Source organism: Rhincodon typus, chromosome 6 (assembly GCF_021869965.1).
Source record: "Rhincodon typus isolate 14 chromosome 6, sRhiTyp1.1, whole genome shotgun sequence".
NCBI lineage: Eukaryota > Metazoa > Chordata > Chondrichthyes > Orectolobiformes > Rhincodontidae > Rhincodon > Rhincodon typus.
The window spans coordinates 90,774,230-90,785,284 of NC_063337.1; the positions used below are offsets into that span (position 1 = coordinate 90,774,230).

The window sequence follows — 11,055 nt, forward strand, 5'->3', positions numbered from 1 at the left end:
CCAAAGACTCTCAACTCCTCAGTCTTGAATTGGCACCCATATATTGAGACCATGCCTTTTGGTCCTAGACTCTCCAATGAGTGGAAACATCCTCTCAGCATTTACCCTTCAAGCCCCTTAAGAATTATACGTTTCAATGAGATTACATCTTATTCTTCTCAAGGTCATCGAGTAGAGTTCCAACCTGGTTAGCCTTTTCTCATAATACATACCAGGACACCAGAAACGAAGAGCTTGAAGACCACAAAACTTCATTACCATGGAGTTCTACACTTCAAATTTAGATGTTTCCATTAAAATGAACATTTAGCTGGAGCCATATGACTAGTTAGGCAAAACAAACAAGTGCTGGACTTATACAATTAAAAGTAGGGTCTTGGGTAGTGTTGTAGAACAGAGACCTAGGGGCTCAGGTACACAATTCTTTGAAGTTTGCGTCACATTTAAATAGGGCGGTGAAGAAGGCATTTAGCACACTTGCATTCATTGCTCAGACCTTTGAGTTTAGGATTTGGGATGTTATGTTGAGGCCTCTTCAGGGGTACTGCATCCAGTTCTGGTCACTGTTTTAAGATTAAACTGAAGGGGTTTCAGAAGAAATTTACCAGAATGTAGATTTATTTTATATACATTGTTACTCGTACCTAGGTACAGTGAAAAGTGGACTATATCACCATTTTCCAATATCTTAAACAATAAATTACTAAATAAATTGTATAAATGGTAAAATATTGAATAAATTAAAGTTTATATTATTAAAACAGAAACAACTTCATAAGTTCAACTTTCCCTCACTGCTCTTCCAGTTGCCATCATCTGAAACCATCCCCAGGATCCTGGCAATGTGCTCCTCCTCCACCACCACCATTGCTCACGTGTCCACCACCTCCAAGCTGGAGACAGTCACGCTGCACGAGTCCCACACCTCCTCCAATGCTGGACATCAAATGACAGGTCCTGGCTCATCTTCCCATGCTACCACACAAGGGTATACCCGGGGCCCTGGTCTCCCACAGGAGGACATCAGGCAGCAGCGCGTAGGCAACCCAAAAATAAATTACCAAGCTTGCTGGGAACAGCAGGTTTTAATTATAAGGAGAGGCTAGGACTCTTTTCCACTGGAGCATAGATGTTTGAAGGGTGACCTTATTAAGGTTCATAAAATCATAAGTGGGTATAAAGATTCTGAATTGCAAGTGTCGTTTTTCCCTAGGGTGGGAAATTTCAAGACTAGGGGGCATATTTAAGGTGAGAGGAGAAAGATTTATTATTAAAAAAAGACATGAAGGGCATTTTTTAATTTAAAGAGTAGCTCGTATGTGGAACGAACTGTCGGAGGAAGTGGTGGCTGCAGGTACAGTTACAATGTTTAAGACATTTAGGTAAGTACATGACTAAGAAATGTTTGGAGGGATATAGGCCAAGTGCAGGCAGGACTCGTTTACCAGCATGGACTGGTTAGAGCAAAGGGTCTGTTTCTGTGCTGTATGACTATGCCATTAACTAGAGACATTCTTTTGACCTAAGTTACATTTGCTGGCAAAAGTCACTGTATTTCAAATAAATTTGTGTTTCATACAAGTGTAACTGGAAATATTGCTTTAATAAATCAACATCTTCACAACCTATCATACCATGTTCCAAGGCACAAAAACACCCTAGTTCCTTGAAAGACAGCAAGAACTGTAGATCCTGGAGTCAGAGATAACAGCATGAACCTGGAAGAACACAGCAGGCCAGGCAGCATTAGAGGAGCAGCAAAGTTGACATTTCGGGTCAGGACCCTTCTTCAAATGGGGAAGGGAAAGGAGTTGGGAAATAAATAGAGAGGAGGGGTGGGGCTGGGGAAGGTAGGTGGGATGGTGATAAATGAATGCAGGTAAGGAGTGGTGGGGATTGGTCAGTGGGATGGAGGGGCAGATATGTGGGAGAGAAGATGGACAGGTTGCGTCAGGTCAAGGAGGCGGGGATGAGGGGGACGTTTGGACATGGGAATGAAGCCAGAGATGGGGAGATTTTAAAACTGGTGAGCTCCATATTTAGGCCATCAGGCTGTAGGCTCTCAAGGCAGAATATGAGGTACTGCTCCTCCAGTTCACAGGAGGTATCATTGTGACACTGGAGAAAGCCCAGGATGGACATATCACCCAGGGAAGGGGGTGGGGGGGGTAGTTAAAATGGTTGGCAACCAGAAGGTGGTGTTGTCATTTGTCACGTACAGAGTGCAGATGCTCTACAAAACACAGTCTCAGAGTCTACACTTGGTCTCATCGATATAGAGGAGGCGACATCAGGAGCAACAGATACAGTGGACCAGGTTGACTGATGTGCAGGTGAACCCCTATCTAATATGGAAGATTTGTTTAATGCCTTGAATGTATCCCTTGATAAGCTTCACAGATCAGTTACAATCATAATGCAGCTATTTTCTGTTCCAAGTTCTAGCAGTAAAGATATGGCGAAGTCATTTGAACTACTTAAAAAAAGTGATTAAAAAGTTAATTTTGAAGCTAGATCTTGAAAATTAGAAGATCTGTTTTATTGCACACAAACAGAAGGCATATATAGTTTAAAAAAAATTAAGGATTTAATCCTTAGCTGGTAGGACCCATGAAACAAGTCATTTGCATTTTGGCACAATTATCAGCAGAATAGTAATGCATGGAAGTTACCATCCTGTCTAATTTCAATAATTCAACACAATTCCAAATAGGCCCAAGTTTCTTTCCTTGCTTAGGGGAGGCAATGTTCTAGCAATATTATTGCTGGACTGTTAATCCAGAGACCCAGGTTCAAATCCCACCATGGCAGACAGTAGAATTTGAATTCAATATGAAAAATCTGGAATTAAGAGTCTTATGACCATGAATTCATTGTTGAAAAAACCCGTCTGGTTCACTGAATGTCCTTACCTGGTCTGGACTACATGCAAGTCCAGACTCACTGCAAAATAGTTGACTCTTATCTGCCCTCTGGGATGGGCAACAAATGCCCTCATTTTGGAGTGAATTTTTTTAAAAAATGGTGCTCATGTTAAGTTTGAACTCTTAAGAGTATCAAAACATTTGACTCCCAACTGCGAACAACGGCAGCTAAATGCTTCAAAAGTACTTGGAACGGATATTTTAAAAAAAAAGTCAGTTTTTACAGTGCAGGATAAAAAAAAAAATTGGCTTATTCTGTCTACGTCAATCATTGTGCAGCTCTCTATTCTAGTCCATTTTCCAGCTCTTAGCTAATAGCCCTGTATACTATGGTACTTTGTTACAGTTATTTGCCCTTGAAATCATAAGTTATTCTTACTAATTCATATTAATAGCTACATCCTGTTACACAAGGCTATGTGAACTCTTCCAGTGTTGTATACTTCAGTCACTTCGCAATGATTCAACACTTTACACCAAAGAGTAGGCTTTCATCGATTTCCCTATGGATTCCACCTAGACATTTTTTAAAAAAAAAAGAAAGAAAGGCTCAATATTTATTTCCTGAAAGTCGAGTGTCAGGTTTTAGCGGTCGCGTAAAGAGAACTTCAATTTTGCAGTGAACGATTCAGGAGCATTGGGCCTTGCTGAAGGAAAGACATGGTGGCGATGCATCTCTGGAGCCCATCATCGATCACTTTTACTGTCTGAAAGTAAAAGACCTCCTTCTGTTTGACAAAGCTCTCGAACAGGTGGATGCCGCCGCCCACCCCAAAGTAATGGGACTTGGTGGCCAGGTAGACCACCCCATCCTGGGCGAGCAGGCTGGACAAGGCGTCGTGCAGGTCTCCGTAGCTATCTGGGTTATACAGAGTCTCCGAGCTCAGGATAACGTCGTACTTGAAGGAGCCGCCGTGGACGTTGCCAAATCGGGACCAGTCTCCCGAGAAGAAGCGGCAGCGGGAAAGCGGCTTGGGCTCCGGGGGCGGCGAGGCCTGGGCTTTCCGCCGTTTCACGGGCGGCTCTTCCTCCTCCTTCTCCTCTTCGTTCAGAGCCACGTTGGGCAGGGTGACCCCATCGATCACAGAGGGGTTGTAGTCCTGGAAATGGACCTCGGACGCCCGCCTCCTGAGGGCGACGATGCCCAGGAGACCCGCCCCGCAGCCCAGGTCCAGGACCCGCCGCCCCTCTAAGTCGACACCGGACAGGTGCTCGATCAGGTCGAAGGTGCACTGCCAGATCTTCAGGCCTCCCTCGTAGACACCGGACACGAGGTCAGAGCGGCGGGCGATGGCCCCGGAGACCCCGGCTTCAGCCCGATCCTGCAGGCTCAGCGCCCTCTCCACTGCCCAGACGTTCAGGTGCCTGAGGCACAGCGGGTCGGGCCCTCCCACCTCCACTTCCTCCACTATCCCATCTTCCAGGATCCTCTCCAGCTCTTCCCACACGACCCGGTGTTCCTTCACGGTCTCAGACCTCCTCTCCGGGTCCGCTGGAAGCTGCTCAGCCTCTCCAGTCCCGGGCTGCTCTGCCGGCCCCAGATTGAATTTAAATTTGAATTCCATGCTCGAGCCGCCCGTTAACCGCCGACCTCGGCTGCGTTCGTGACGTACACCGTCCTCTCCGCCCCCACTTTCCCTCTCGGCCTATCACCCCGTGTCCTCACGCTCCACCCCTCCCGGCCCTCGACCTATCAAAAAAAGGTACCCAGCCCACTCACCCTTTCAGCCTATCAGCTCTCCCACCGCCTTCGCCCCCCCAGCGATGACGGCTTCGCACGTATGTAGCCCGACCCCTTCCCACTTTAACCAATTGGCTTGGCCCGCCAAGAGGGGACATCCGCTTTTTACGCCCCCCTCCTCCCCATCTGGCTCACCGTCAGCCAATGGGTGAATAAGCCCTACGCGGCGCAGGGTGGGCTCTGTCCACTGGGGGTCGCTGGTTAGAGACTTCCAATACGGCCGCAGCCAGCGACTTCATTTGGTCGGTGATTGATGGACCTGCTGTTGGAGCCAGGGGTACCTACTTCAAACCTGCCAAGATAAAACATTCAGTGAATAACGGGACTTTCCTTCAAGACCAGGATGTAATAATCTCAGTTGTACCAACCTAATGGTGTAAAACAAAACCTGGAGGGGCTGAATTGGCCTGTAGTTCCTACAATGCATCAAACAATAGCACCTCAACCTTAAACAACATCAAAGTTTTAGCACTTTTTTGCCACTGATCACCGTATAGGTTGTAATGCTGAAATTTTACCTTTATTTCTTTACTTTTCTAATTTCTACCTAAGATTTTCTACCAAGGTATCACTGTACCCAAGATGGCGCTGGAAATGGTGACACTGTACACTTCTTGCTGCACTCATATATCCCTGTACTTGAGTACATGTAACAACAAACCTAATTGTAATTCATAGACCACAATGCACCAAACTGACCATAAGCACATGGACTTTCCTGCATGGCTCGGGTGATCAGCATAGAACATTACAGCGCACTACAGGCCCTTCGGCCCTCGATGTTGCACCAACCTGTGAAACCAATCTGAAGCCCATCTAACCTACACTATTCCGTTATCATCCAAATGTTTATCCAATGACCATTTAAATGCCCTTAAAGTTGGCGAGTCTACTACTGTTGCAGGCAGGGCATTCCACGCCCTTACTACTCTCTGAGTAAAGAGTATAAAGAGCAAGTTGTATAAATTTGACAGGGTACTGAACGAAGGCACGCCACCTTTGATCATTTTGAACTCCCGAGGCAATAAAAGTTTGGATAGCAGATGCAAGTTGTGGCTTTTGGAAGGAAATCGGATAGGGAAAGTGGGATCCACTAAGTTGTTCTTGTGGAGAAAATTCATAGAAGCAATGGGTCGAATGGCTTCCTTCCGGGTTGGAGTCATTTCGTAAAGCGATCTCACTTGCCCAAACTGTTGATTCTTGCAGAGCCAATATATATCAGCACATAGCAGCCTGTCAGTCATCCACCGCTGCCAAAATATGGTTCTACAAAGAGAAGCAATATATCAGGCATTTTCGAGCTTTCAAATAAAAGTACTTGCCCTATTACTGAGGGAAAGAGCGAAGAATGTTTTCTATATGAAGGAGTCCTTTTCACTAAAGATTTAGAACAAAATATTCCAACACTACCTGGATTTAAGGTAACAGGTGAGAGCAACAATAATCTTCTGTGTTTCAACACGAAGTCCATATTATTGCTATTATAAATACTTTATTAATTTTAATGTGAACAGAAAGATACAACTAAAATTATAAAAAGTTATGATTTGCCTCTGATGAAATTAAAATAATTAATTGACACAACACACCTTTTTAAAAAAAAGTTTAATTATGCCAATAACCTGTAAAATATCTTTCCAAACACTGCTATTCCCAAGGGCCCAAAATCTCTAATCTCTTTCATCCATCTCAGAACTCCAAACTCCAGACTCTCACTCACACGTTCTCCTTTAATCCATTGAGCCAAACTCCAGACTCTCACTCACACGTTCTCCTTTAATCCATTGAGCAATATTCCTTGCCTCCCCGAAATCCACAACCCCCATCACCCTGATCAATCTTCCCTCTTCAACCTCTCATACTTCTGATTTTTGATTCCTCCCAAACCTCCCTCACCTCCTCAACCCCAGAACTTTGTTTGGACCAATTCAGGTTCTTGCACTCCCATGCAAGTTTCTTCTCCCTGGTCCTCATCCGCCCCTCATCACCCCACCTCCTTCCATTATTCTCGAATTCCACACCCTGATCCCAAAGCCTGTTGACTCAGCGTACTCCTTCAGGCCTTCCTCCCACAGGATATGTGGATTTTGGAAAAGTATTCAAGGTCTAATATCTATGGCTCCTTGAATTCAGCCATTCATGCATAGGATACATTCCCTGTGTCAAGAGGGTACTCACAAATTTCTAGAGTATTGTTTCATTTTTCAGGTGAAGTTAAATCTGTGGAATTGGAGAAAAAATATCAAATGTTTACTCTACAATTAAAAGAGAAAAGAATCATGAATAATGTATCAATGAAAATGCTGAACTTGTGTAATCAGCCATATTTTTGTTCAATGGGGCAGCAGGTTTCAGGATTTCTTTCTCTTGTTACAAAGTTGGGTACAGTATTCCTGAATTGGAAGGCAGGAAGTTAGAATGGTTGATTAAAAAAAGCCAATAGTGGGGAAAAAAGAGTGCCTGGTTCCTTGAAGAGATTGTGCTTTGTCTGTGTTTGAAAGTTTAAAAGTAATGTGCACAGAGTGCCTGAATTGAAACATTTTATATCAAACAGCCAAGCAGCATTTTCACCAAGACAACAAGTTTGAATTTGGCCAATAAATTTAAACCAAGCACTGAGCAATTCAAAGCCAATTGAATTTAAAATCTGATGGTGTTGACAACATCGAACTAATCCTACACAAGAAATTCTATTATGTCATTATGAGTATAAAGATGAGGGCATTTGGAAAATGGGGAGAGAGCCAACTGTTATCTGAGGGGAGAGCAAGTCCGCCATCTGAGAAATAATCTCTGAGCTCTCACAAGAAATCACTAAGCTTTCTAAGAAAGCACCATCTTATCGATAAAAGGTACCACAGCAATTTTACCTAAAAGTCTTCACAGAGAAAACATTCCTGACAGTAGAATCAGTGGAAGAAAAGCATTTGTGGCGTGAGATTAACAGAAGGCAAAGGGTTCCAAAAGACACAGTCTGTGCAAACTTGGAGAGATTACATTTTAATTTATTGTCGTCTTATTAATTGTGTTTATATAAGTGGGACTTGTGTTTATTTGAACAGCATTCCAGTAGAATTTAGTTCAGTGAGGGAGTCGTTAGTAGTCTAAGGGGGAACTGTTCGGTTTGTTAGTAATTCTGTTAATTTGTTCATTGTTAGGGTTAAATAAATAAATTGTTTCTTATTATTCATAAAGTGGATCAGAGATTTTCTTTCTCTTAACCACTCTTTTAACAGATTTTGGGGGGAAAGGCGAGCCTGTCTGGGTGTTTCAGGGGTAATTATTAGAAGGGAACCTCTAATCCCGTCATAGAAGATTAGTTTTTGTGTTTTGGTTTTATTATCAGAGGAGTTCGGCCATTTCCCCTCCGTAAAACTCTATAATCCCACTTGAAGATACTGAATCATCAACTGTACATTGCTGGCATAACATTACTGTAAACCATCAACTTTATTTAATTTGTGAACACGGATTGGAGAAAAGGCAAAAAATTGCCAGCAGTGTCATTAGATCAGTACATCTCCAGCTACTTAAGCTTCAAATGTGATATCTTGGATGATGCAACAATTCAACACTAGCCTTTATCTTTGGAACTCAGGTTAATTGAATATACGAATCTCTGCCATCTGCTGACTGTAAATTCCTGTCATGTTTGAATGTTTTTTTCATTATTTTTACTTAGAATGCTATTGAGCTCCTAAGTTTTTTTTAAGAGGTTAAAAACGAAGTGGATTTGAGTTGCTTTTAGATGGAAGATATAGGCATGGAGAAGTATGAGAAAACTCCCATGAAAGTTAGCTACTTAAAATACCTACGGGAATAACTGACACCACTGAACACGAGAAGGTACATGCAACAAATGTGAAATCACACCAGCATTATACGTGAAATGCGCTTGGATGATACCAATGCAGGTCCCAAAGGATGTAAGCTTACAATGTAAAACTGCTCCCAGCTTCCAACACAGAGCAATCTCATACTCGGAAAAGGCAGAGATTGCCAACTGCACAGTGGGGCAGTAATAGATGCTCTTCTGAGATCGCAGCTGAACCACATTTATGGGTGCAGAGTCGAGGTGACTCTGCTTTGCCGCTGACCATAATGTAACAGGCTTGACACTATCGTTCTTCTGGTGCAGTGGTTTCTACCTCTTAACCAGGAGACCTGGGTTCAAATCCCACTTACTCCAGAAGTGTGTACCAACATCTCTGAACAAATTGATTATGGGGCAAAAAAACAGACTTCACACTAGCTGTGTGCATTTTTTACATACTTTTAATCTGAGCCTCACTTTAAGTAGTGTGGTTTTAAGTTTTGTTAACCCAGATTTAAGTGTTTCAAAGTGTCCCTCCAAATTTTGGTTACAATAGATGTTCTAGCATTTTGTTTCTTTCTTTTGATTTCGCTATTTTTGCTTACACTTTTAATTCACTCTGGTGAATACATATTTTAAAACACGTATGTATTTTAAAACTCTGCTTCAAATCCCTACTGTTGATTTTTCATTTGAATGATTCCAAGAGGCAGTGCTCCCAGTGGGAAGAAATACTTGTAGAGACACATCTTGGAAATTGACAGACGGTGATTTTGTGAGACAAGCTTCCATTGGGAGTGCCAGATTGCAAAATTATCCCTGACATTCCTCCTCAACCACAGTGGCCATATTGCTCCTAAACTTATTTTGATCTAACCAGAATTTTTATCATAAGCTTACAAAATCTTCATTAGTTATCCTAATCATTTCAGTGCTCCAACTCTCATTGTTTATTTCCTACAACACATCATAATCTAAACTTTTAAAATCCAGAATTCTGTGTTTTGTTCCCCTCCCCAAGTGCATTTTTTGCTTTTAGCATTTATTTCAGAATATATTCAGATCACTTAACATTGACTTTAATTTACTCAGTTCAGTGTCAATAAGAGGTTAATGCCCTAGGCTTACCAGACCATTAAAGACTAAAAGCAAGTTTTGTATTACCTTGCAGTTTTCATGATCACTAGATGATTTGGCAATCTTCAGACAGAATGTCAAAAGTCTGTTAATGAAAAGTCATAGAGTTGTATAGCACAGAAACAGGCCATTTGGTCCAACCCGTCAATGCTGACCAGATATCCTCAATTAATCCAGTCGCATTTGTCAGCATTTGGCTGTATCCCTCTAAACCCTTCCCTTTCACGTACCCATCCAGATGCCTTTTAAATATTGTAATTGTACCAGCCTCCACTGCTTCCTCTGACAGTTCATTCCATACACGCACCACCCTCTGTGTGAAAATCTTTCCCGTCTCACCTTGAACCTATGCTCTCTAGTGTTGGACTCCCATACCCTGGGAAGAACCCTGGGAAAAAACCACCTTAGCTATTCTGAACCCGTTAAAGTTTAATAACGTCTTTCCTATAGCAGGGAGTAAATAATCCGAAACATTAACTCTTTCTCTTTCTACACAGATGCTGCTTGACCTGCTGAGATTTTTATTTGCAAAACATATTCTGCTTTTATTCCAGATGTCCAGCATTAGTGGTATTCTATATTTTCTCAAAATACTGTTGCTTGGTTCTTCCAAATTTTCTTTCCTTCAAAATTAACAATGAACTGCATATTGTGAAACCTCTCATTGTTATCTGAGGCTACATTCCAGTAACTTGAAATCACAGTCTCAAAAATAGCTGAATATTTGCATCTCTATGTGTTCTGCATTCTGAAACCATTCCAAAGAAACAGCGTACACAACTAATTGATACTAACCTGGTTAACGAGGTGTAGTACGGTGGTGTATCTGGTATCGTTTTTATCAAGATTTTTTGCACCTAACAGCTTTTAGCATCTCAGCGTTCCAGATCAAAACACCACTGTCACTAGGAAAGGCAAATGACCAGTCTAGTTATATAAGCCCTGAATGCATTGCCAACCACCAGTACATGGATTGACTATCTAATATTGTTAATTTATCCAATACTTAAGGATTTTAATCCAAAATAAATCTTGCCTCCCAAACCTGTTCCCATCTCTCCCAGGATTCCATGTTTAAATCATTCCAGACAACATGGTGCAGGGCTGGATGAACACAGCAGGCCAAGCAGCATCATAGGAGCAGAAAGGCTGACGTTTCGGGCCTAGACCCTTCATCAGAAAAGGGGGAGGGGAAGGGGGTTCTGAAATAAATAGGGAGAGAGTGGGAGGCGGATAGAAGATGGATAGAGGAGAGGATAGGAGGAGAGGAAACAAACAGGTCGAAGAGGCGGGGATAGAGCCAGTAAAGGTGAGTGTAGGTGGGGAGTTAGGGAGGGGATAGGTCAGTCCAGGGAGGACGGACAGGTCAAGGGGGCGGGATGAGGTTAGTCGGTAGGAGATGGGGGTGGGGCTTGAGGTGGGGGGAGGTGATAGGTGAG

The 11,055-nt window shown here is 42.7% G+C and overlaps 1 protein-coding gene and 1 long non-coding RNA gene across 2 annotated transcripts; both read right to left on the reverse strand.

Annotated features, from left to right (window-relative positions):
• Positions 1-2,502: 2,502 nt before the first annotated feature.
• On the reverse strand, positions 2,503-4,538 carry mettl18 (methyltransferase like 18). The gene has a single exon (XM_020533182.2). The coding sequence runs from the start codon at positions 4,487-4,489 to the stop codon at positions 3,533-3,535; it is 957 nt and encodes a 318-aa protein (XP_020388771.1). The 5' UTR covers positions 4,490-4,538; the 3' UTR covers positions 2,503-3,532.
• Positions 4,539-4,706: 168 nt separating this feature from the next.
• On the reverse strand, positions 4,707-9,703 carry LOC125483399. The gene is made up of 3 exons (XR_007262353.1): positions 9,644-9,703; positions 6,844-6,885; positions 4,707-5,931 (listed from the first exon to the last, which is right to left on the reverse strand). It is a non-coding gene; the product is annotated as an uncharacterized LOC125483399 (long non-coding RNA).
• Positions 9,704-11,055: the final 1,352 nt, after the last annotated feature.